The sequence below is a fragment of the Pezoporus occidentalis genome, unplaced genomic scaffold (genome assembly GCF_034315485.1).
Source record: "Pezoporus occidentalis ecotype Australia unplaced genomic scaffold, CSIRO_AGI_Poc_V1 ctg152, whole genome shotgun sequence".
In the NCBI taxonomy this organism is placed as follows: domain Eukaryota; kingdom Metazoa; phylum Chordata; class Aves; order Psittaciformes; family Psittacidae; genus Pezoporus; species Pezoporus occidentalis.
This window is the reverse complement of record NW_026913339.1, coordinates 407,000-433,213: the sequence shown is the minus strand read 5'-3', so window position 1 is coordinate 433,213 and position 26,214 is coordinate 407,000. Positions and strand designations below refer to the sequence as shown.

General features: G+C 41.7%; 1 protein-coding gene across 4 annotated transcripts; it reads left to right on the top strand.

Annotated features, from left to right (window-relative positions):
• Positions 1–1,894: 1,894 nt before the first annotated feature.
• On the top strand, positions 1,895–22,996 carry USP44 (ubiquitin specific peptidase 44). 4 transcript variants are annotated; one of them, XM_062611315.1, is made up of 6 exons: positions 1,895–2,121; positions 7,619–9,133; positions 19,458–19,656; positions 20,154–20,232; positions 21,024–21,229; positions 21,612–22,996. In XM_062611315.1, exons 2-6 carry the CDS (start codon positions 7,700–7,702, stop codon positions 21,809–21,811), a joined length of 2,118 nt encoding a protein of 705 aa, XP_062467299.1. In that variant the 5' UTR covers positions 1,895–2,121; positions 7,619–7,699; the 3' UTR covers positions 21,812–22,996. The 4 variants fall into 4 exon arrangements, with proteins under 4 accessions (XP_062467299.1, XP_062467296.1, XP_062467297.1 ...); XM_062611312.1 differs by having other exon boundaries at positions 1,897–2,121; positions 20,124–20,232; XM_062611313.1 differs by lacking the exon at positions 1,895–2,121 and adding an exon at positions 2,242–2,348 and having other exon boundaries at positions 20,124–20,232.
• The last annotated feature ends 3,218 nt before the right edge of the window (positions 22,997–26,214 follow it).

Sequence of the window (26,214 nt, the reverse complement as noted above, 5' to 3'; positions counted from 1 at the left end):
TACATTGCTGGCCCTAGCCTTCCTGTGACCAGCCCAGGATCAAAGGCTTCCCTGGTTGCTCAGGAAAACCAGAATTTGGCATCTCAGTGCCCTGAATGGTAATACCCTGAGCCTCACCTAGACTTCACCCACTCTGGACTACATGGAGAAGACCTCTAGTGTGTGTGGAGGCATCAGGAGCTTGGGCTCTTCCCCTCTAGGGACTGTCAAGGGTTCAGGTGAAAGCAGCCTGCAAATGCTGCTGAAGAGGCTACAGCAGGGATGAAGAGTCAGGCTGGTCTTGACAGCAGATCCAACATCCACTTAACCAACAGACAGACACACAAACGGAACTGGATTTGGATACTGAGCATGAGAATATTGTAAGTGGATTCCTGCAACGTATCACTATGGGAGGGTTAGTTTGCCAGCTATGCGTAAAGAAGGAATGGCTACTGTTAATGATGGAGGCAGTAACTTAGAAAAAAATAATAATATAGTTATTTGAAAATTGCAAAAGTTGTTTTAAAAACCCTAAGAAGGATGCGCAAATGCATGGAATCACTGTGCATGAACAGTATTTATAAATATTTTGATCAGGCAACAGTATTCCTCTCTTTCTAGTTACAAGTTAGAAACACACTGGAATTACGAGACAAGCCGGGTGAGTTTACTTTATTCATATGCTCTTACGAGCTTCTGAAAGCACCGTGATAAAGTGACCCTGCAGAAGAAGTGAACTGTGCCTTGGCCACATCCTGCTAGCACCATCTCAGCAGTCTCAGAAACAGCAAGAACTGGAAAGCACTACTGCGGAACTGAGACAACCAGGGCTTATAGATTTCAAGTTTTAAACTGAAACACATTTTCTGTGATGACACAATTAGAAACCCAGAAACAGATGTATGAGATTTTGATGCCGTCATCAAAACATCCTGACAGGTAATGGATCCAAAATGAGAGAGATCTGAACTGAATTAAGGAAGACGTTCTTTACTGTGAGGGTGGTGACACACTGGCACAGGTTGCCCAAAGAAGCTGTGGCTGCCCCATCCCTGGCAGTGTTCAAGGCCAGGTTGGACAGGGCTTTGAGCAACTTGGTCTGGTGGAAGGTGTCCCTGCCTAAGGCAGGCGGTTGGAACTGGATGAGCTTTAAGGGCTTTTTTGACCCAAACCATTCTATGATTCTAAGTGCTCACACTGTGCATCAAACTACCACTTGTTTATCGTGGCTAAGAAGCAGCACACGCCCCCCATGACCACCTTCGCAATCGGTAGCAGCACTGTACACAGTCTTTCTGGGTGTGTGCAAGCCTAAGCTAACTCAATTCAGGACAAGCAGAACTGGAAAGCAGCTAAAAAGAGCTGTCTGCATTGCAGAAAGTTGAGTTTTAAAAAGACCAGTGTAAAGATGCTTCAAATTCACAAACAGGGCATCTGCAGGATGTGAGTTTACAAGTTTTTGACTATTTAAGTTTCTGTAATGAAACCCGAGACTGAAAAAGCACTCGATATGTGGGCAACAGGGCCTGATAAGAACTTTTATTTTCGCGTGAGCTGCCTTGCAGAAGTCTCTACAAACAACGCGCACACAGAGATGTGGAGAAGTTTCACCGCTGACATCTTAATCTGCCGTGTGTTCCACCGTGCACCTAGGCAGACAGACCCCAGGCTACGGCGAGGCCGGGACCAGAGGTGCCAGCTGCGCTTAGCCTGCGTGGGGAAATGCAGACAGAGGTCATTCCCCGGCCAAACAAGGGCGATGCCACCAAGGGCAAAACGCGAGTGAAATGTAGGAAAGAAAGTAAGAAAACCCGCCGAGGGGCGCCTGAGACCCCTCTTCTTTCCTGCTGGGTACGGAAGCCCCGCCGAGGAAACAGGTGTCCTACAGGCACAGGCCGGAGGCAGCAGTGCCTCGGGAACCGGCTCCCAGTGCCGGCAGGCCTAAGTCCCGACAGCCGGGGCAGCTGCCCCTTTGCTCCCCGCCCGCCTGCCTGCGCCCGGCCCCGCAGGACCGGCCCGCTCTGCCCGGCGGGGGAGGTGGGAGGAGACGTGGGAAGGACTTGGGTTGCCACTACAAATCTGGTGACAGACCCGCCGCCGGCACATGGCGCTCAGCGCTTCCCGCCCCGCGCTCCGCAGGTGGGTGCGGGGCGGCGGCACGGCCCGGGGCTGCCGCGCGGGGTGCCCGAGGGCGAGGGGGGTGCACAGCCGCGGGCCGCCGGCGGTGCCTGAGGGGGCTCCCCTCGCCGGGACGGGCGGGTGCGCAGTGGGGTGGCGGCCTCCGCGCGGCGCTGACGTCGCCGAGGGGCCGCTCCGAGGAGGCTGCGGCTCGGGGCGCCCAAGATGGCGGCAGCGGCGGGTGACGGGTGCGTGCGGGGGCGGCCGGCGGGAGAGGGGAGACGGCTCTGCGAGCGCTCCAGCGCCCGGAGCCGCCGGCGGGAGCCCCGCGGGGCAGGTGCCCGGCGGCAGCAGCACCCTGCCGCTGGGGAGGGGCACCTGAGGAGCGGGCGCTTGTTGCCGCGGGGGCGAGCCGGGCACGGCGCGGGGCCGGGGAAGCCCCCGGGGCGGGAGCGAGGGAGCTGTGGCCCTTCCAGCGGCTCCGGTGAGGGGCCCCCGGCTGAGGAGGCGTCCCGTCGCGCTCGCTGTGTGGCGGATGGGGAGCCCCTGCGCGGTGCTCGGGCCACTCACCCGTCCCGGAGGTGTGGGGAGGGCGTCGAGGTGAGGGACATCGCGCGGAGGAGTGGAAGAAGGAGAAGGTGGCGGTGACCCGCTCGGGTCGCCTAAGTGCCCCTTGTTGTCGAGGCGAAGAGTCGCGCCATGTCGCGGGGTGGTGGGGAGCGCTGGACCTTCCTGCCGAAACCGTTGTGGGCACGCCTGTAGCCCTGCATCCAGCCGTGGGCCAGCTTGGCTGGAGCGTCTTTGCTTGCCAGGGCTCTCGGCGCAGGAGCCAGGCGTTGTCCGAGGAGCTGTCAGAGCGGTCAGAGGTGCTTGTTTTTCTAAATGGGAAGAACCGTCCAGTGTAAATCCAGACTAACAAGAAATGCTTTGTTTTCCGTGCCTTTGTGAAAGTGCTTCAGTCTGAACTATTTGTTTACCTTGAATTCTCCACTGCAGGAAATGCGCGGTTATTCGCTATAAGAGACATTGAGTGTAGTGCCGTACCGGTGTCTGCTGTTAAGTGCTACTTCTAGGCAGCATATTGCATAAACGTTCCTTAGCCGACATAAACAAAAAAGGAGGAAAAAAGTTAAGGCTCAGTACAGCTCCAGAGAAAGGAGGCTGGGAGGCTGCTTTGTTAAAAATCGGAAAAAATTTACAAACTTTCCTTTTGAAGTGCTGCTTTGATTTTTAAGTCGCGCTGTTATGCCTGCAGGACTTGGAGTTTCCACATCAGTGTTTCGTTGGGTTGTTTTCTTTAGGAAAAAATCAAAAGAAAAATATTGCTTAAGAAAGCAGTAAAGCAGTACATCTGCCTTCTGGTTACCATGCTTGTTGTCTTACACTTTTAGGGGTTCAAGGGCCATGATATCTATTTTTTTTTTAAGATAATAAATAGGTACTCTGAACCTGGTGAAAATCAGTTGGTAAACTGTCAACTGATGTAAAAGCCAGAACATTAATGGGACACACGAGCACACACGTGGGTGTGTATGTATATTAGTAAAACTGTGTACTGCATTTCTAGTCTAACGCTTGAGATAGAGTGGTTTTTCACTTACGTGCCAAGTAGTTAATTACGGAAGTAGTGGCTTAAGGAGAAAAGATTTCCTTTTGTTTATGTTTAGAGTTACAATTTTAAAATTTAACAGCTGTGACGATGAATCTGAATTTCTTGTTTACATGGAACACAAATGGAAGAAAACCATCTATTTTCTTAGCTTCTAAGTTGTTAGGTTTTGACATCGAGTACTTTTTCAGCTCATGAGTTATCCCAAAATGTACATTTTGCCAGCCATTCTTTAGTGAAACTAAGGAAACAAGCACATCAATAAGGTTGAAATATGGTTCAATGAAAAAAAAAAAAATCGTATTCCTTCTATCTTTATTTCTAGCTTGTGAAACTTTGACATAAGAAAAGACTTTTGTATATCTATTTTCCCAAACAACTTAATGCTTTAAGTAGCGCTATTATGTGTGTTAGTACTTGTTATTTTGCTTACTACTTCAGCTCAGGTTTGTGCTGAGAGCACAGGGGGGCTTGATCTCTGACGTGCTGGTCAACTAATTCACGGTTTCTTTGTGTGTGTGCACAGAACTGAACCTTGGAAGAGAAGCATGCTGAAACTAGCGCTGAATAACTTTATGGGATTTTAACGTTTTTGGAGTGTTTGCTTGTACTATTTTATTCCAGCTGCTACTTTCTACTAGGCATAAAAATGAGTATGCAGTATTTTTTATGTTTCTTTCACCATTGTCTGTCATTTTCACTCCTGTTATTTCCCCAAGTCTTGCCAAGTCTTAGTTCAGAGGTAATGTTTCTAAATTTTGTGCCTTGCTGTAGTCCTGGTGCTCCACCTCTTAAAATATTCATGCTGTCATTGTGCTGCTTGACATTCAGCTGAAGTTTTTTTGGTCTCAGTTTTGTACTTTTAGCTTTTTTTCTCAGTCTTTTCAGATATATGTCTTTTTGACCAAACTCTGCATCTTGATTTCCTCACATTTTCTTCAAAGAAAGCCTTCTCCCATGCCAAGATGTTTCCTCCCCCTCCCCCTTCCACCCTGTCTCCTTTCTCCACACATCTACGTAGGTGGGAAAATGTCATGCTGGCTTGGTTGCTGGTGGGGGAGCTGGGGTTTTAAGGTTTTCTCTTCAAGGCGCTGATCTTGCGCTTTCGTAGAATCGTGTTGCTTTTGCATGAAGAGCTTGATTGTGCAACCCTGGTTTACACAGTGATCATTCTGAAATCAGCAAACTGCTTTTGTCCTCAGTCCGGTGTCTGCTTACATTGAGGCATGTCAGCAGTTTCACTCTTGATAACATCTTTAGAATAGAGAAAGCGAGATTTTCTGACCATATAATATTAAAAAGAAGGAAAAATAAGGCGCAGTGTTTACACAGTGGCTCTAACAAAATCAGAAAGAGTCAGCCTGACAGACCCCTCTTTATTGACAGCATTGTTGTGTGTGACAGCCCTGTGAGAAGGCAGGTTTTAGTGTTCTTTTCTGGCCTGCTGGCAAGGACTGTTACTAATATGTTATGCAGGAGAAGCTATTCCTGTTAGCCCAAACCCAGAAGGATGTCTTGTCTCTTAAAATCCTGTCTAACATACTTAATTCTTGCAGCATGCTTTACCTAGGTACTTTAATAGTCCAGGAGGAATTAACATACATAGTTCACCTCTTGAAATTTATGTGAATTTTATCAGTTATATAAAAGCTCAGTTTTGGGCTTTCTTTTGGGGGGGAAGCAGGTTGTCAGGCTAAGAGAAGACATGGGATAGCACTAGTGGTCTTATTTATAAAGACAGAATAAAAAGTAAGGTATAAAAAGACTGCCTATCAGGAGGAGTGAATGTTACGGATGCTAGCGAGTTGAAAAAGTTCAGCAAGCCATTATTTTTGTCATCTGTTGACCATAGCACGCAAGGGATCTCGACCTCCCGTAATAAGCTATGGCTGGTACTTAATCTGGGAATTGCTGAATACCCAGAGGTCACGGTGCTTGAAATTCTTCAGTGCAGTGAGCATGGACTGGAGACAACTCTTAAGTAAGTTGAATGAGAATGATTAATACAGGCATGTAAAACTGTGTATACTTTAAGTTTCACTACAGCTGGCACAACCTTTCCTGTATCATAGAATAAGACCTATGCAACACATGCAATGCTGGATGCTGATTATGTGCTTAGAGTTATTACAGCTCTTATGCTGGTATCTGTATTGTAACATGTTAAAAGGACAGTACCTGTGTGCCAGTTAACCAAGCAAAGGTATTTTATTAGTTGAATCTTTTAACTACAGCTTTTATCCAAGTACCAGATGAAAATTAAAACTCCTTTCCTATCCAGCTGCAACTTTTTACCCGTTTTCCTTCCTTAGTGGTGTTTTGTCATTGTATATTAGGGTTTCCTCAAGCTAATGCTTATTCTAATGTTGACATCTGTTCTAAATTGAGTAACTTATTCTTGTGTATTTCAGATCTGTAAAAATTGAGCAATATTAGCATATTTAAGGTTAATAGCAGGAATAGAATTTTTTGGGTTCTATCCAGACTTGTCTAAGGCACTCAGTACTTTTGTAGCGTCGTTTACTTCTCTGTAAAACATAGACTTGTGGACCTTGCTATTAATACAGCCTGGGCCAGGTCTACAGTATGCATGCATCTGTAATGGTGTAACTTGTCTCTTGGCACAGCATGGATATTTGTCAAACCCTTGCTACTCTCCAGATGGATTAACTGTTTCATCTGGCAAGTCCTGCGCATAACAATACTGCTGCTGTGTGCTATTTAGCCCTTCTAGTCAGTGACATCCTGGGTGCAAACACCCCACATCAAACATAATCACTTCCTGACACATCATTTTTCTCTAGATAGTATCTTTCAACTAGAGGTAGTAGAAAGATGGTAAAACATAAAGAAAGACTGAATCACTGTCTCTTTAATTTTTGTTAGTCAGAGCCTGCCCGTTTGTTTTAGGTAAATGCACCTTATAGAAGAAAGCAAATACTTCAGCTTTAACAAATAGATGCTACCACATAACCTTATTAAAGGACGTAAGCCAGCACTAGCCAAATTTTTAGATGATTTTTTGGAGACATGGATTAGAGAGATCTGTTCAAAATGCAGGTTTTTAGAAAGTTTGCAGCAACTGAGGTATGATATCTAATGGAATTTCTGTCTTATGAGGAAATCAAGTTCTGCTTTTCCAGGTCATTCTTTCTTTCAGAGATGTTAAAATGATGTTAAAATGTACTTACTGATGATATGTCATTGTAGAAAGCGCTGGTATAATGGGCTTGTCTGAGCACAAAGGTGCAGTGATTTAATTAAAGGTGTGGTTTAATTAAATAAAGCTTCATTTGTCTGAACTGTTGGCACTGTGTAAATATAATAAATTTAACTGAACTTTGCACTTCTGCACCTGTATGCTTAGGGATAGAATTAACAGGAACATTTTGGAATCATAGAATGGTTTGGGTTGGAAAGGATCTTAAAAGATCATCTAGTTCCAACCCCCCTCTGCAGTGGGGGGTTGGAGCACCTTCCACTAGACCAGGTTGCTCAAAGCTCCATCCTCTTAACACTTCCAGGGCTGAGGCATCCGCAGCTTCTCTGGACCAACTGTCCCATTTTCAGCTGTGTTTGTATCCAGACTCTGTAACAGTGTCTTAACTAAATCAGTGCTCCTTTGAAAAAGCAGGCCTAATCTAAAATGTATCTAGTATGCTCAGTCTCAAGCCAGAGTTGCTAGGAATATAAGCAGTGGTATGAAGACCGTTTAGTATGACACTTGAAATGCTGTTGATGATGTTGATTGAGGCTATACAGAACTGAGTGTCTTTATGTACTTGGTGGGACTCAGTTTAATGGCAGTCATGGTCTTAACCTCAGGTCTAAATTTGGTATACCAACAATGTAAAAGTGACACAGTTGTGTATTTATGAACTGCAATTTATATATATATATATATTTTAGTTGCAGATTGAAATGCCATGGACAAGAAATAGTTTGGATGATGTGTTTTGACAGCATAGCTCTGCAATTTCAGTTTTAACAATGGATAAGTGTAAGCACATAGGACGTCTGCGACTGGCCCAAGATCACTCCATTCTCAATCCTCAGAAATGGCATTGTGTGGACTGCAATACTACCGAATCCATCTGGGCATGCCTCAGCTGCTCACATGTGGCGTGTGGAAGATACATTGAAGAACATGCACTAAAGCACTTTCAGGAGAGCAGTCACCCGGTGGCGTTGGAAGTCAATGAGCTGTATGTTTTCTGTTATCTCTGTGATGATTATGTTCTTAATGATAATGCAACTGGTGATTTAAAACTGTTGCGAAGTACATTAAGTGCAATCAAGAGTCAGAACTATGAGTGCACTACTCGAAGTGGGAGGACTTTGCGTTCTATGGGTACAAGTGATGATTCTTACCTTTCACATGGTGGTGCCCAAGCCTTGCTTCGTAATGAAGATCGCATGTTCACAGCTCTTTGGCACCGACGGCGTGCGCTCCTGGGGAAAGTATTCAGATCCTGGCTTGAGGTGACACCTACTGGAAAAAAGATTTTGGAAGAAGAAAGGCATCTGGAAGAAGAAGAGGAAAGAAGGGAGAAAGCTAGGAAGAGGAGACAAGAACGGAAGCGTGAGTTGAAAGCAGAGATGGAAAAGATGCCTCCAAGAAAGAGCAGTCGTTTACAAAATCAGATTAGAATGTCCTCAAAATCAGCACCCTGCCTGCAAAAAACATCACGGAATGCAAAATCTGCAGCAGAGTTGAAAGAAACCTATACCTCAGATGAAATAAGATTGAGTAAAACAAGTGACTCTCCAATGAAACGAAGGCCCACGGTGACTCCAGGGGTAACAGGACTGAGAAACCTGGGCAATACTTGCTATATGAATTCTATCCTGCAGGTATTAAGTCACTTACTTATTTTTCGAGAATGCTTTTTAAAGCTTGATCTCGACCAAACTCAGGAACTGCTGGCAACAGCAACCAATGGCAAAACCAGATCTTCAACTAAACACCTGTCAATAGCTGCCTCAGCATTACGTGTGAATGAGAACCAAGAGAAAATAAAGGGATTATCTTCTGTGAGGAGGCCTAGTTTATCCTCTGGATTAAGTGGAGGAGCATCAAAAACTAGAAATATGGAACTTATTCAGCGCAGGGAGCCCAGTTCAAAGCATATTTCTCTCTGTCATGAACTGCATACTCTGTTCCAAGTTATGTGGTCTGGCAAGTGGGCACTGGTGTCTCCTTTTGCCATGCTTCATTCTGTGTGGAGGCTAATTCCAGCCTTCAGAGGATATGCTCAACAAGATGCTCAGGAATTTCTTTGTGAACTTTTAGATAAAGTGCAGCAGGAACTGGAGACTACGGGGACCAGATACCCAGCTCGCATCCCTGCTTCTCAAAGAAAACTTATAAAACAGGTTTTGAATGTGGTTAACAACGTTTTTCATGGACAGCTGTTAAGTCAGGTATGTTTTATGAGTTATTGAATTTTTTAAGGTGTGTAATGATTTGCAGTTACAGTTTTACAGTGGTCAGCGATGGGCATACTTCTAAGGTTAATACACTTGTAAGTACAAGGAAGGATGAGGAGGATATAATACGCTCAATTTCAGTAGAAAGGTCATCTGGGTACTCCTACAACTTTCAGTAGAAGAATCACATAAAAGTGTTAAATTTGCTATTTTAAAGCACACCTTTGCAACTACTGAGGAATACCAGTCTTTGCTATTAAACACCAACTCAGTGCTAGGAATAAAGAAGTTACAGTTTTAAGTATTTAGCTTATCACTCTAGTAATACTAGATAAAAGGTGTTAAGAAAACTATTAATCTTGATTAAGTCGAAACAGATTAGGTAATGAATGGCAAGCAGGGTATTATTTCAGGAATCTGAGATTCATTCTTACAGAGTAATTGCATGTCATGATGGGAAAACTAATGCTTTTCTCTGTTACACCACAAAGATTCAGAAGGCTCTGTCAATGCAGGAACCAAATTTGTTGGGTGGAGGCAATGGTTACTTTCCATTTTACTGCCCAGCTATTTTTTTTTTTTTTTCTTCTTGGCTTCCTGTTAAGTACTTTGGTGTGTCCACTTACAATTATGCATGTCCCAGCTGTGCATGTACAAATGCCTGAGAACGGTCCGAGGAAACAAATGCTGCTTTCTGTTGAATTAATCTAAAAACTAATTGCAGTGCAGCAGAAACGGAGGTTGAGAAAGTCTTGCCCCCATGGAATTATCTTCCGTGTGCAGGCACATGTTACAGAGGGAGTGCAGAAGCATTCGATGGATACCTTGTGTAAAGGAGAAGAGTTTTAACACAAATTAACAAAAAGGTGGATGTTCGCATTGTTCTGACTGTTTGATGGTTTCATGTTTTAGTATGTGGGGCTAGAAATCCAAATATTTTTTGACTAAGGTAAGATTGTTTATTGCCAAGATATCTGTAAACTTTAGGTCATGCTGGCTTTTGTGTAACTAGTCAAAACTGTTGTATCTGCTGCTAAAATCAGATCATTTTCTAACTTGCATTTGGCCCAGTGTAAGAGCATTTCTGTTGGCGTGCTTCCTTTCCTCAGGGTAGTTAACATATCTTGTATCAGGGTTGATCTGATAGCAGTATCTAGTATATTACTAAAGCTTTCTGTTTGAAAATCACATTCCTCTCCAAAAGAGTAACTTTGTTAGTAAAATAAAATAATTGCTTAAATATATTGACAAACTTTGATTGCATTTCAAGCCTTACAGGATTTATTTTTTGGAAGAATTTTCAAGGCTTTGAAGACACAAGCATTATTTCAGTAGTACCACTTCTTTCACATGTTTTTAGCTTTGTTATGTGAAGAGGCTTGTGACTAGAAACCTTCCCACCTTCCTGAAACTAGGGAGGAGAGTAGTGAGAATTCACTCAAGTGTCATCAAGTAAGACTGAAAGGGAATTAAACAGTTTTGAGCTGTCCTGTGATTTCTGTGACTACCACACACAACTCTTCTACTGCAGCTGGTCAGTAGTGTGCGGAATACAGCCTTAATGAACTTCAGAATGTCTCAAGTGAGAGGAGCAAGGAAAAGAGTATTGAGGTTATCTGTAATAATTTCTCCCTGGCTCATTAGGCAGTTCCCAAAGGCTGTCCAACAGTACCTCCTAATGTTCCCTTTGTCTTTTGCCACTTTTGTTTCAGTTTAGTCTTCACTAGCACTTTTGAACATGATAAGTAATAAAAAGAAATGGTAACCCCTGAAGATGTAAATTTCCTCCTTGATAAAATATATTCAGGTTATCTTAATGATTACAGTGCCTGGTATTCGCACATGAAAGGATGAGCTTTAAAAACTGTATTAGGCAGTTACTTTCCTCTGTAAGACTCCTGCATCATGATTTCACTAGATGTTTGTCACAACTGGCACAAACTGTGATAAATTTAAAAAAGCAAGAAAATGTCTCCATGCAGGACTTCTTGCTGTGTCATCACGGCTTTGACAATGTTGGCTCTTAAAATAAAGGAATGTACACTTTTCCTTTGTAGGCTTAATTTATCTACCTGCGAGCTGTAACAGTATTAGAGTTTCTTTGTAGAAGATAGTTGGAGTTATTTATTTAAAACATTTATTAAAACAGGGTGGGATTGTAGTCTGGAGTGTTTAATAAGCTACATCTTAGTGAAGAAGGGGAATGGAGAAGATCACTTCTGTGAGCAGTTGCCTTCTGTTTTGGAATCACTAAAAAAGTTATGATACTGTGCCTTTGTACTGAAAATATCAGTTGTAGATATTTGATTCAGTAAGATACAAGTGCAGTGAAGTCAATCCTCTTGACCTTCAAACCTCAGGAATACTGTTAACTGCTCTTGGTGGAGTACACACAGAGGATCACTTACAATGCAGATAAGCTGTATGTTTACCTAGGTTTCACATTACTTTCACATGCACGATCAAACATTTAGCTTGTTTCTAGCTGTGCATTTAACTTGAAGGGAAGTCATAATCCTGAAGTTGCCATCAGTTTGTTACTTTTTAAATGTCTGCTGGTTCAGCATTAACTGAATTTAGGATATAAGATTAAGAAAGGTGAAAACTGGGTGTGTGAGAATCTTCTGCAGATTACTTTTAGATAGCTAGGTGATATCAAAACAGTTGTTTATTTTATATGTGTTGGTTTTGTTTTGTTATGTTCTCAGCTAATTTAAAGTAAGCCTTCATGACATACTACTTGAAATCTTTTACCATTTTATGGAATACCAGACTAGGTAATGAGTCACTCCAAGAATAGCATGAGTGGATTGCCTCTCGACTTCTAAAAATTTCATTATTATTTATGTGCTCCAATATCTTTTATATGATTACAGCTTTTTATTGTGCAGTATAAACTGTGAAACTTAAATGCTCAGTACATCTAAGGCAGGTAAAGAAGAGGATATGTAGCTACAAACTCCTTCCCTTCTATTACTTCCTTTTCACATTGTAGTTTTCCTTCAGTGACTGCCTGGAGAAAGTTCTGCTATAGCACTTCCTGGGCAAAGGATAGCACTTCCTGGGCAAAGGAGTCTGTATCTTGTAAACCTTGTTCCTCTCGACCCCCCTGGAATTGTAAGAAGATGCAAATATGTCTGTTAAAACCCCAGTTATTTTCAATCTCTCAGTGCCTGTACTCTTGTGGAAGGTATCCATTACCGTCTGTCCTCAGTCCTTCAATGGGAAAGGACAAAACACTGCACTGTGAAGTTATGTGCCAGTGGTAAACTGACCCATACTGATCCACAACAGATCTTTGAAGTACACTTCAAGAGCTCCAGTAGGTTAGCTACCATTTCTCTCTAGAAGTTTTTGGCTTATGATTCTAAAATGGTCCCAGCTAAATAGCACAGTATACAACATTTTTTTTAGTATTTATTTCAAACTTTGTCCACGTTAAGCAAGGAATTGGGCAGGTACATTTTTAAAAATGCAGAATTTGGAATAGCAGATTTTAGCTTCCAAAGTAAATGTATGTTTTCAGCACTGCTTTGGGAAAACTGGGTTCCTGATGTCTACAGAAATCATACTAGCAAAAACTCATGCTTTTTGGACACTACCTTCATCAAATTTCTACCACTGTGTTGGTAAAACCTTAAAAACTTCCTAAAGATCAGAATAGGCTTCTTGCCATGACGTATGGTAGGAACAAACTACTTTTCTGTAAGCCAGACAGGATGATTCTGAATATTTTTACCTACTCTTAAACAATGCTAAAATAATAACTGATATTATTGAATTTCTTAGTATTCTTAATTTTGTGTGTTAAGAGATGTAAAGGTATAATGAACCTTACAATAACAAAATAAATTGTTAAAATAGTTGCTGAAGAGCAAACTACTACTTTAGAAAACTCTTTTGTTACCAGATATTGTTTGTCTTTCCTCAGTTGCTTGGCTTTGTCATTTTAATGATGACTTCCTGACATTTAGGTTCACATACACTTGTACACATGCACATACACACATGCATGCACACACGGATTTCTTGAGGTTGAAAAGGACCTCAAGATATCATCTTGTCCAACTCTGCTTAAAACAGGGACAGCCAGAACAGCCAGTCAGGTCTCCAATAGCACCAAGGGTGGGGACAGTCTCTGCTGGCAGCCTGTGTCACTGCTAGACCATCCTCACAGTAAAACCAGTTTCTTCTTCTGCTTGAATGGAACCTTCTGTGTTTTAGTTTGTGCCAGTTACCTCTTGGCCTTTCACTGGGTACCTGGTTCAGTCTTCTTTACTCTTCTGATCAGGTGTCCATACACAAGGATAAAATCCACCCTGAGCTTCTCTTCTCCAGTCTGAGCAGCCCCAGTTCTGTCAGCCTCTCCTCACAGGTCAGATGCTCCAGGCCCTTTCACCATCTTCCTGACCCTCTGACTCACTCCAGTAAGTCCGTATCTTGTAATGGGAAATGCAGCGCTAGACCCAGCACTTCAGCTGTGTCTCACCAGGGCTGAGGAGAGGGAAGGGCTCACCTCCCTCTATCTGCTGGGATGCTCTGCCCAATGCAGTGTTGCTCTTGGTGAGGTTGTTCCCCCAGCCTTTCCCAGCCTGTGCAGGTGCCCGGGGTTATTCCTGCCCTGGCGCAGGATGTGGAGCTTCCCTTTGTTGAGCTGCATGAGATTCCTGGTGGCCCATTACCCAGCTTGTCCTGCTCCCTTGAATGGCAGCAAGAGGCACTGGTGCATCAGACACTGCCTAGGTTTGTGTCAGCTGCAATCTTGTTGAGAGTTTTAAAAGAATTGCCTCCATTATTGACCCCTGGGGTACACCACTAGTTGCTGGGCATTTCATGCCGCTGTCCACAGCCCATTGAACCTGACAGGTTACTTAGTTTTCAGTCCACCTGGCCATCAATTTGTCTAGCCTGCACTTCATTTTTTCTGTGACGATGTTATGGAATACAGTGCTGAAAGCCTCACAGAATGTTAAGATAAACATCCACTGTTTTCCGTTCATCCACTGGTTATGTGTACCAGTCATCTCATTGTAGGAAGAAGCCTGTGAGGTTGGTCTAGAGTAATTTTCCCATTGTAAACCCATGGTGGCTGCTTCCAGTCATCATCTTATTCTTAATAACTATGGAAATGGTTTCCAAGTTTTGCTCCATCAGCTTTTTCACAGATCAAGGTGATGCTGATTGACTTGTAACTCTCCAGATCCATCTCCTTGAAGACACAAGTGTCACTTGCTTTCTTCCTGTCCTCGATTGCCATGACATTGCCAGGACCTTTCAAAGATGAATGGCCTTGTAACATCAGCCAGCTCCCTCTGTCTTAGGGTTTAGTGAGGGATATCTTCTAATCTAAGGCAAGCAGAAGAAGGGCAATTGGTATTTTCTGTGGTTAGAAAAGACCCCATAAGGGAGGTAGAAAAAAATAAAGTTTGTCTGGATTTATGTGAAAGCTGCTTAGGTACCTAATTAAAGGAAAAGAGTTAATGTTGCATATTGCAAAGTGGTAAGTACTTGCTGATTTCTTTATATAGAGTGCTGTTGAGTAAATTAAAATTTAATGTAAATGATCAAAGAAATACCTAGGCAGTGATTTTTTTAACATCTTTATGGAGTGGTGAAGGAACCCTTTAGAAACTGTTTGGGGTGTTTTTTTAAAAGCTCTGTGAGGATTCTACTGCTTTTGAAGGTGGTGCCTTAGGTTAGAGCTCTTTTTCTAGATTTCTTTAACAGCAACACCGAACATAGCAGTGAAAGTGAAGAGGAGTGGCTTTGCTGATTTAGCCAGTTTCCTCCACAGCAAAGTTGTGATTAGTTACCATTTCCTCCTCTGTCTTTGGCTGTGAGAGTTTTTTGCTAATAATCCACCATTTATTATAGCAATGCCAGGTAAGAACTAACTTTTGATATCTCTGAGCATGATGGGAAAAAAAAACACAACAAAGCAAAACACAAATGGTTTGTTTACTTCCTGATCATATATAAGATGGAATCTGTGCAAAATGCCTCCTCCTGGTTTTGCTCAGCACAGCAGAATAGCAGTGTGCAGTGCTCAGAGAAATGAATGTGCCAAGACCAGTGAGTGAAGTAGGTTCTAACCAATGTATGTGGTATGTAAACTGTTTAAAGTTTTAAAAGCTAGTGCCTGTTCTTGAAAGTCTTCTGTATTTACTTGCTCAGCTGGTGTATTTCAGGACAGAGAGAAGAGGAAATGTGCAATCTTTGGGTTATATAAAGCCCTTCAGTTGCGGGTTGTGTGCTGTAAGTTACGGTGTGGGGGAGGATGCTGAGCGCGACTTGTGCAGCACTGGGTATTAAGTCTCCCACTGGATAGGCTATTAAAAACTATGAGAACTTTGGGTACGAAATAGGAGGATTTGCACTTAAACCAATCCACGACCTGTATACCAATTGCTATATTCCAGTATTAATCTCTGTTTTTATGTGTGCCCTGAACCACAAAATGGTTGTCAAGTTGCTTTCCAACTAAAATAAGGTGACATTTTAAGTTCATCTGTAGGAGGCCATTGAGTCACAGACTGGTTCGCTGTGGGTATGCTTATGTTACTCTGTTACATAGATAGAGATCATTTGATGATGCTGTATGCTCATTGTTACAAAATGTATTTTTTTAATAACTGAAGAAATACAGTATGGACTGTCATGAGGAATTCTATGTTATAGCAGTATTCTAGAAATCCTCTTCTGCTTTGATTACTTTGCTGTGGAAAAATTGCTACTCTTTGTATATATGTGTCATAGTGAAAATTTAACTAGTAATAAAAGCACAACAGTAGGATTGACCACCTCACTGTTCTTGAGAAACAAACAGGAATTAGAGCAGAGGTGGTAACAGTTGTTTTTCTTCCATGCAAGTGCAGGAAAAACAGGCAGAACAGTTAGTAATGGAGCTGGCTTCTTCTGCAGCAATATGTTAACTATTTTCTTTGGCTGCATTTAAGCTGAATGCCATCTGGGGCAGTGGCTGTCCATCAAATTATTGTGGGTGCAGTGATGCTTGTCTGAGTGGCCTCCATGCTTAGCTTGAATCAAGCAATCTGATCCAGCTCCTTTCAGTCTGGCCTTTGGCCCATGATTGAATAGTGAGCTTTAACCAAACAATTGCATATAGAACCCGTGTTTGAAGGCATGAGAGGGTGGTCAGGGCAGAACAGACGGTAGAGATTTCAGACTGGCTAAAACCAGTAATTTACTTAACTTTGCTCTAATGTAAACTTCTCATTTAGCTTTGTTAGAAATTACAGCATTAAGGATTTTTAAAATAGCAATTGTGGAATACAATGGGGAGGTGAAATCAAACTCTGAATTTGTAAAATAGAGTCATAAGAAGATATATGTCACTAACAGATTGCTAGAGCAAACTCCCTTCCCTGTTACTGTCGTGCATACTCACACCATAAGAAGTTACATTGGACAGATGCAGAAAGTTTTTGCCAGCCCTTTACATTCACATTTGGTGTTTTTTGTTCTGTTTTTCATTAAAATCCTGCATCTTGTTCAGCTACTTTCTGAGCAGTTTATACCATTGCAGTACTTTTCCTGAAAAAAGAAAATCTCAGTTGCACAGTGTGAATGGTAGTGGAGTGCAGGATAAAGGAATTCATCTCATTTAGGACAGAGAGAAGTGATGGCAGTATTGTAAAGCCCATCTTGATGGACAGGCCAGTGCAGATGAATTCCAGAGAAGGGTAGGGATCCTTCCACTTGTTGAGCAATCCAGTTTGTAAGCTCAGGCCTGGCTAAGAAAAATACTTGCAATCTTTGTTCCAGCCCTCATTTACCATGGAGTGTGAGTGTGTACAGGAGCACTTTGTGCAGAGGGCTGATGTGGTCGGGTGTATCCTTATCCAAATATATCAGCTTACTTGGCTGTTGGCAAGTACACAAATCTGAGGACTCTTTTAAGAGTTTAACTTCACTGCAGTGTCATGAAGAGGGCTGTCTTTGATTTGAGGAAGTAAGTGCAACTCTGTATTAGGATAGGATTTTGTTAACATAAATCAGCTTTGCTCACAGTTGCATGATGAGATGAGAAGCATCAGTTTATCTTTTCTGTTTTATTGAAAGGCAAAACTTAGAAGCTGGATTTTTTTTTTTTTCTTTTTTCTTTGGGATAGTACTTAGTAACCAGTTGGGAGAGAGCATCTTAAAATAACTTAGATTATTAACAATTACACACTAAATTTAAAACCTAAGAACTTGTTAAAATTATCCATACTGAGTTCATGTATGTACTTCATCCATCAGTGTACTGATGTATGTACTTCATCATGTATGTATGTACTTCATCAATCTTCAGTGTGCATTCACATGCAGCAAATTCTTAAGTAACTCGTCAATTAAATAAACTTCAGGCTCTACAAAATCACCCATTTGTACAGCAGAAATCTATTAGTCATTTCTGTGTTTATGCTGGAGTTAGCTTGAACCGTGGCCAAACATACCATTTTGTCTCCAAGTTCAGATTCCAGCCCTGAGTTACTAATAGTCTGTGGCTTTGAAATGCTGCCAGATATTAGCACTTGCAAAAGAAGCTCCTGTCGGTGTAAATTAAAACAGAAGATTCTTCTCTTTTCTGCCATGTAAGTTTGAATTTGGTTTTCTAAGAACAAGACAGTGGCATTTCCTTCTAAGAACATAAAGCAGCTATCAGCTTTCCTAACTCCACTGCTAAACACATGCACTGGTACACAAATATACACCTGTGCATTAAGTAGCTAATGTACAGATCGTGTATTAGCTGTTGTAAGTGATGAATGCATTAAATAATGACTCACAAGAAGGAGGAAGGTGTCACAAGGTGACAGATCTGTCTCTATGCAAATAATCATGACAAAAATAACAGACAAAGCAGGGTAACCTTCAGAGGAAAATGAAGGAGCTCTTGAACAAAACTGAGTGTATTTTCACAGTTGTGTAAGCTAACTAATCTAACTGAAGAGAATACACTGAATTTATGATGAACAGCAAGATAAAGGCATGCCTGTGAAATAACAGTATTTTGATACCTCAGGATTTCTATTCCTTTATTACTAAGCCTGTGTATTAGCAAATATCAGGTGTATGTGTTCCTTTAGTCCTTTGGTGGGAAAGTTTAATTGTTGGGGAAGAGGGTGGCAGCATGCTGGATGCTTATGGAAGTTCTGTCAAAGATTCCTATCTGAGCCTTATTAAACTTCAGCTTACTTTAGGAATGTGTCTTTTTCTAGAGCAGTGAGGTTAGAGCTGCTCGAGTTAGTAGTCAACTGCAGCTTACAAGCCAAATAAATACATTAACAGTAGAAAATTCAGGTATTTGCTCTTCCGGTTTGTGTTGTACTTTGTTCTATTGCACATACCAAGGTGAATGTTATTTTAGCCTCAAACACACAAGCTTGTTATTTACTGGTAATTCTTTATAGCCTTTATGAACTATGGTTGTTGCAGTCTAAATGGAGATTCACAACTGCACAGGTTCAGCTGTTAGCAGAAGTTACTCATCCACATGAATCGTGGAAGGGTGAAGGCCCTTTGGAGGAAGACTTAAATGATGGGATGCTCTTCTAGAAGCAGCTGGAGCTGTCTTTTAGAAGACAGCACTGCAGATCAACACCTAATATGTTGTAGTTACAGCTTTAGTTAAAAGCAGCAGCTCTTCTATTTTCCTGACTATTGAATGTTATAATAAATTAATTGTCCCCTGCTTTATTACCTGCATTTTCCAGGTTGACTCACTTCACTTCTTGACATTTTATTTATGTTGTCTTACTGCTTGTCCTTTCCCTAGTGTGACGATGGATCCACTTACTGAAAGAAGAAATAAATTATTTTTACCTGTTAATTTTAATTTGAAGAAGTGTGCTTCCTAATCCAGGCTTCCCTGGAAGACTTACAAAGTAAGAAGGATATGACTTTAAAATCCCCAGCTGTTTCTTTTTGTTTGCTTTGGTTTGGGTTTCTTTTTTTTATTATTGATTTATTATTATTATTATTTTTTGATTAACCTAAACTAGAGTTTCTCATGTAAATGTTCCTTTTGGAGTGTTTCTTTTTTGGAAAAGAGAAAAGACACGCAAGACTCCACCAGCTGCTTTCTCTTGGACAGACCATTTTGACTCTGCTTTTTGTTTCTCAGTCAAATACAAGAACACTTACCTGTTCGTGATAACAGTATTGGACATGATCTTCAGAGAAAAGAAATTAGGTGTATCATTTCTTTTGTTAAATTACTGTTTTTTCTTTGGTTGCATCAGTTACCTCTAGGGAAACTTACTTCTTTTTAGTACGTTTTTGAGTGAGCAACTGGTGAAATATCATTTTACAGGTTACATGCCTTACCTGTGACAATAAATCAAATACAATAGAACCTTTCTGGGACCTGTCCCTGGAGTTTCCTGAGAGGTATCACTGCAACGGCAAGGAGATGTCATCTCAGTACCCATGTCTGCTGACAGAAATGCTGGCCAAGTTTACAGAAACAGAAGCTTTGGAAGGAAAGATCTATGCATGTGATCAGTGCAACAGTGAGTAAAGGCAGTATGTACTCATACATACGTTCTATGTGTAAAATACAAAGTAAAGTGACAGTTATTACAGAAGGGAAATACTGAAAGTCTTAAAAGTATGTTGCAAACAAACTTCTCATGTTCCTGGTGTGGTCACTTGACAGCTATTACTTATCACCTAGAAGATGGAATTATTCAAAGGATGTTTTGAAGTGTGATGCTTCTCTTAGATGAAGTCTGATCACACACTGGTGGGGATTCTGATACTCCCAGTCAAAGAACATTAAGGTGACTAACCTAAGTGACCACAAGTATTTTATACTTGTAGCATAAAATAATCCTTGCAAAATGGCTCCGAGTGTATCCTTTTTAAGGAGGCACATACCATCCTATTTAGAGCCACGCAAATTTGGTGGATAAACCTTAGATTGAAATACAAGGCTGTTATCAAGATTTGTATTGTGCATCTGTGTGTTTGGTCTCAGCAAAACGAAGGAAGTTTTCTTCTAAACCAGTTATACTCACAGAAGCTCAGAAGCAGCTCATGGTGTGTCGACTACCTCGGGTTCTCAGATTACACCTTAAACGGTTTAGGTAAGTAGTATCACAACAAACAGCACTGCAAACTGACCAGTGTAGTCCTGCTCTTCCCTTGTTTGGGGTTTATGTTTTTCAGCATCAGTTTCAGTTCCCTTTACTAGTATGATGAGAATTAGTTATTAGGAACTTGTTTTTCTTGTTTAATTTAATCTTCAGTAAGATACACTGTAAGTAGAAAATGGACTTTTTAGATTCCAACTATTTGTTATTTTAATACCAAAATTATTTCATAGAATCATGGAATCATAGAATAATTAGGGTTTAGTCAAAACCTACTAACCTTGCTGTGAACTCTGTTATCTTCAGGTAGTGTAAATGCTCATATTCACGAATGTACAAACTGAGATTGTATTCAGTGGACGTCTCATATAACCTTCATATAACCAAACACATTAATGCCTGAGAGTAAAGAAGTGGAGACTGTATCTCTGTGAACTCTTTAGTTCACACAGTAGTACAGAGTCTGTCCTGAATACAAAGGAAACTGAAAATGAGATAGAACAAATGAGAAATACCAGTGAGAGATGGTACATGGGAAGTACATCCCACTCACCATTACCAAGATGTTAAGACATATGTTTCAGAAGATGAGAACAGTAGGTCCAATAGACAAAATTTTAAAAGGCCTAGAGATAAAGGAGGGGCCTACGGAAAACACATGCAAATTAGCGTTGATTTAATGCACAAAGACAACAGTGAAGATGAGACTTGTTCTGTTAAAGCGTAATTCAGAAGGCTGTGTTCTTTAAGAAAAAAATAAGTTTTCATTTGACTGAACTTTGCAGGTGGTCAGGACGCAATCATCGTGAGAAGATTGGTGTACATGTTAATTTTGATCAAATGCTGAACATGAAGCCCTACTGCTGCAGAGAATCTCTCAAGTCCCTCCTGCCCGACTGCTTTATCTATGACTTGTCTGCTGTGGTAATGCATCATGGGAAAGGATTTGGCTCTGGGCACTACACTGCCTACTGCTACAATTCAGAAGGAGGTAGGAATCAGCTGTGAAGTAAGTGTGGGAGAAGGAGTGTTCCTAATTCTCAACTTCTAAGCTTACTGTCTTGTCTCAAGAGGAAAAGGAAACCACTTGTAGCTGAAGTGCCTGGAATGAGAATTGCAGTTCAGTAGACCAAAACAGTTCAATTTTTGTGTTGGCTTGTTAAGACGTGTTCCAGCTATAAACTCTCTTGTAAATCTGAGGAAGATAAGCTGGGCTTTTAAAACATAGAGACAAATATACTAGATCAACTGACACAATGTACTCTTTGTACACAACTTGTTAAATGGGACTGAACACTAATTCATGATTAAATAAAACGCAGTGACTTCAAATCAGTGTCCTGATGACTTTTTGGTGTATTTCTTCACTGCAGGATTTTGGGTACACTGCAACGATTCGAAACTCAACAGGTGCACTATGGAAGAAGTATGCAAGGCTCAAGCCTACATTTTGTTTTACAGCCAACGACGTACTCAGGCAAACGGACACGGTAAAGCACCTTGTCCTAGCAAAGCTGAAAGCCAGCAGCACGTAGAATTAGCTGACTGTTCCATGGTCAACAGTATCAGCTAATCCAAAGCCAGTTAACTGTATGGTAAAAGGTTGAATTGTCCTAACTATATATTTTTAAATGAAATGGAAGTACAGCATTGTACTTTTTTTTACTTTGGATCTGTGTACAATGTTATATACTTTTGCATTAGTTAAAGTACTCTTTACAATTGTTAGTAAAAGTTTTTATTGACAGTAAGTAACTTTCTAAGTACCTAGAATTTCAATACAGCTATTTTTTTAAGAAAAAGATTGCTATTTGCATATAACTCTTACCTCAGGCTGTTTTTTAAAGCTGGTTTTGTATTTTGATAATCTTTTTGAATTGGTTTAGAAAAAGGACTTTCAACGAGCAACTGATGTTTCTCTGGTTAATTTTCTGTATATGCTTGTGTACATTTTATAGTATAGTTCTAATGATATCACAATTCTTACTGTCTGCAGGAATTACTGCTGGGTCTTAGAATATTAACATTCATGTTCTACATATCAAATAGTAACTGAACTTCTCATAGGAAACTTCCTGTATATGCTTCATTACTAAAGTGAAATTATTTGGTAAGCTTCAGGGGAGCTACGCTAAAGACAGGTGTACAGAATTTCTTAAAATCTGAAATTGAGGAAGTAGAACATGAACTTATGTAAGTATTTAAGAGAAACGTTTGAAAACACAAGAATGTATTTTTAGCCAGACTTCCATGTTTTAGCCATAGGAAGTCTGACAACTTAAAACTCAAGTGCCAAATTTGAACTACTTTGACAACCCGGGGATTTTTATTCCAATAAAGCTTTCTTAAAAAAAAAAAAAAAAGCCAAACACACAAAACCACACTCACCCACCCCACTGGCACTGCTACAAGAACATTCAGCACTGGACAAGGTTAAACTGTAGCAAGCCTTGTCTGTCTCAGTCATTTCTTACTCAAACCAATGAAAAGAAGCTGTAGCCGTTGTACAAAAGCATTTTCAATCTGACTGGTTTCATTACCTACAGCTGCTGTGCCTTCTCCACGGTCCTACCACTAGCATTAACACAGCTGTGCATCGAGGAGACTCTTACAAGCAGGAATTATCAGTCCTCTACATACAGTAGTTAATGCCAAGTAAATTTGAAGTGTGAAGTTATTTTGTGTAAGTCCTATGCAAATTGTTACCTCATCTTCTGCAAAGTTTATACCTCAATAAAATGCCTCAATGTGGACAGAACACCGTATGTGCATGGGAATTGATTCCTACATTAAAGTTACAGTTTTGTCTAATGTGGGTCAGGGTCACCTGTCACTGATTCAGCAGTGGATTTATTTAACATTTCTATCCGTTTCTGAAAGATGCCCTATTACAGTGAGCACATGGTGGCCTCAGATCACACACTTTTCACCTTGTGTTCATCCTAATTAGGTGTGCAAAACAGTTTGGTTACAGCTGTGCAGTCTTTCAGATACTTTCCTTCTCTGCTGTCCTTCCTGGTGAGGAAATACCGTAGTTTAAACACTTTCTACTTACAGGTAGTTGAGGGGAAGAGAAAGGAAGGGGAAGGAGTTTTGGTGATTGCCTTTCTGACTTCTGATGCATTTTCTTCCCCCAAGAACATCTCAACCAGATTCATAGAGATTCTAAGAGACTCAAGCATTAATGGAAGAGTCTGTCTTGGGCCTTGTGTGAGTTCATTATCCTCAATCATAATTTGTAAGCACATACTCAAGCCGCTTAAAAACAATCTTATCCTGCCATCTTTTCTGGAATGATTGCCTAGGCTGTGCTGAGGGCTGTTCCCCTGCACTTGCTCTCCCTGCAGCAAGCATTGCCAAGTCTCAAGGCTTTCTGTAAAAAAACAATATTAGCTTAGCAAAAGAACATTCTGCTTCTTCCTATTGGTGCTCTCCTGGGTAGAAAAAGAGGGAAGAGAAAGGAACCCTCACACCAAGAGCTCTGGTCCCAGTCCAGGCACGGGGAGTACAGAGAGAATTACTGCAGTCCAGCATAAGGGTGGGCTAATTCAGGTGTGCTTGTCTGCAGCTGCTTTGGTTCTTTAAATTCACTGGTTCATGTAGCCAGCTCTGTGCCCTTTATCTAGACTAAGGCTTAAGCACAGTGTGAGTATGTGCTTAGGTTCTGTCTTGCTTCACTCAAGTATTTAAAAGGAGACAAGGAAGTGGCTAGTGGCAGAATCTTCAGAAATGCCTGTACACTGCTGTAGGTCTTGGGAAACCAGACAGCTATTTGGCCACCCTCATGTTTTAGCAGCAGCTGCTCTGGAGTCAGGCTTCCACAACTCACTTGCAGGAACTCAGCAGAGCAGTAAAGCCAAGAGTGCAGCAGCTCAGCACCTGTAATCAGCAGCAGGGGTGTAGCTGATAAGGTGGGCAAACCCACCTGATACCTTCAGAGCTCCCTCCTTTATCAGGAGGAAGCTGGTAGCAGTTACTTGCATGAAAGACTAATCTTGTGAAGGCAGCCACTCTCCACCTTCATTTTAATCTACATTCAGAAAACCAGGTTAAGGTTGCTGGTGCAACTCCATTTTCCACCTTGTGAAGAGCTGTCTCCAGCTTAGGTACCTGCTGCGTGGTTAAGTGGAGTCCATTCTTGCTGAATTTCCTCTCACTGCACAAGCAATCAGTGCTTGCAGGAACTTTGTAAAGCAATTCTGTAGTAATTATTTTTAACGATGGATTCAGGACCACCTCAGACACATGGCAATGCTCTATGATTAGTAATTTGGCAGCCAAGCAAAGTGCACACAAGATGACAGAAGCATTACCAGTAATCAGTTTTACATGCATTTGTGAGGTCACCTGCCGACTCCCTCAGCCCTTCAGGGGAGTGGTCGGGTTGTTTCCCTGGACAGACAAGGGAAGCAGCACTGTGCTGTCACTAGCCCGTATCATGTTCATTTGGAAAGAGTGCACACAGTGGCTGACAGTGGAAGGGGTCTCTGGAGATTGCAGAGTCCAACTCTGCTTAAAACAGGGTCAGCCAGAACAGGTTGCTCAGGCCTGTGGGCAGTCAGGTCTTCAATAGCACCAAGGGTAGGGACGTCACAACCTCTGCTAACAGCCTGTGTCACTGCTAGACCATCCTCACAGTAAAACCAGTTTCTTCTGCCTGAATGGAAAGAACCTCCTGTGTTTCAGTTTGTGACAGTTTCCTCTTGTCCTGACATGGGCACCTGGCTCAGTCTTCTTTACTCCTCCCATCAGGTGTATAAATACAAGGTTAAAATCTGCCCTGAACTTCCCCTCTCCAGGCTGAACGCTACCACTTCGCTCGGCCTCTCCTCACAGGCCAGGTGCTCCAGGCCTGTTCACCATCTTCCTAGCCCTTTGGTTACCTCATCCCAGCAAGCCTGTGTCTCACCAGGGCTGAGGAGAGAGAAGGGCTCACCTCCCTTGACCTGGGATACTCTGCCCAATGCAGTGTTGCTGGCTCATGGGAGGTTGTACCCCAGGCCCTTCTATGGGGATCTGCTTCCCAGCCTGTGCAGGCGCCCGGGGTTATTCCTGCTCAGGCGCAGGATGTGGAGCTTCCCTTTGTTGAGCTGCATGAGATTCCTGGTGGCCCATTTCTCAGCCTGTCCTGCTCCCTTGGGTGGCAGCAAGAGGCACCGGTGAATCAGACGCTGCCTAGGTTTGTGTCAGCTGCAAACTTCCAAACTGACACATCACACAGCACCTTCTTAAACCAAAAAAATAACTGTTTTCTCTTTCCAGGTGGTAACAGGTAAGTGCATTCAGACAGCACGCAGTGGGATTGTGTGCCTTCACTTTTATCTAATGGGAAATAAGGCTTCTATGCAGCTCTTTCCACAGTTTAAGGGATTCAGAGATTTGGCCTTACTGAGAAAAGAAAAATAGTAATTTCAAAAGCTGGAGCAGCATACATCTAATGCTCAAAAACGACTGGGCAAAAGGCTTACTCTTAACTGCTGACCAGCCTATGCAGTTTTGGGGTTTATTGAGCACTGTAGCTTTGTAGCACCAGTATAAAAGTGAAGCAAAGCTAAAATCTAGATGACCTTCAACCTTAGTTCTAAGACTTGGGTGGCCATCATAACACAGGTACCTAATTATTTTTTCTTTTACTTTAAAAGTTACTCAAAACATTCAAAATAATGAAAACAGAACTGCCTCTGAATCCTTGCAGGAAAAAAAAACAACATTCTCTATATAATTCATATAAAAATAACATCCTGCTTTAAAGCCTGCTATGCTTTTTTTCAAGTTACATGGCCTTTCTCTCCAAACACACCTTCATAAACCATTTGGCAAACACATTATTTTGTGAATGACTTCAGAAAACACACTGCCTGCCTTTGTTTATGGCCAGCTGATTGGTGTTCCAATTTGTTGGTACTCAACATTCCATGGAAGTGCAAAATCCTAGCAAATGATTAACTATAAAAAGCCTAACACCTGTCTTGCCAT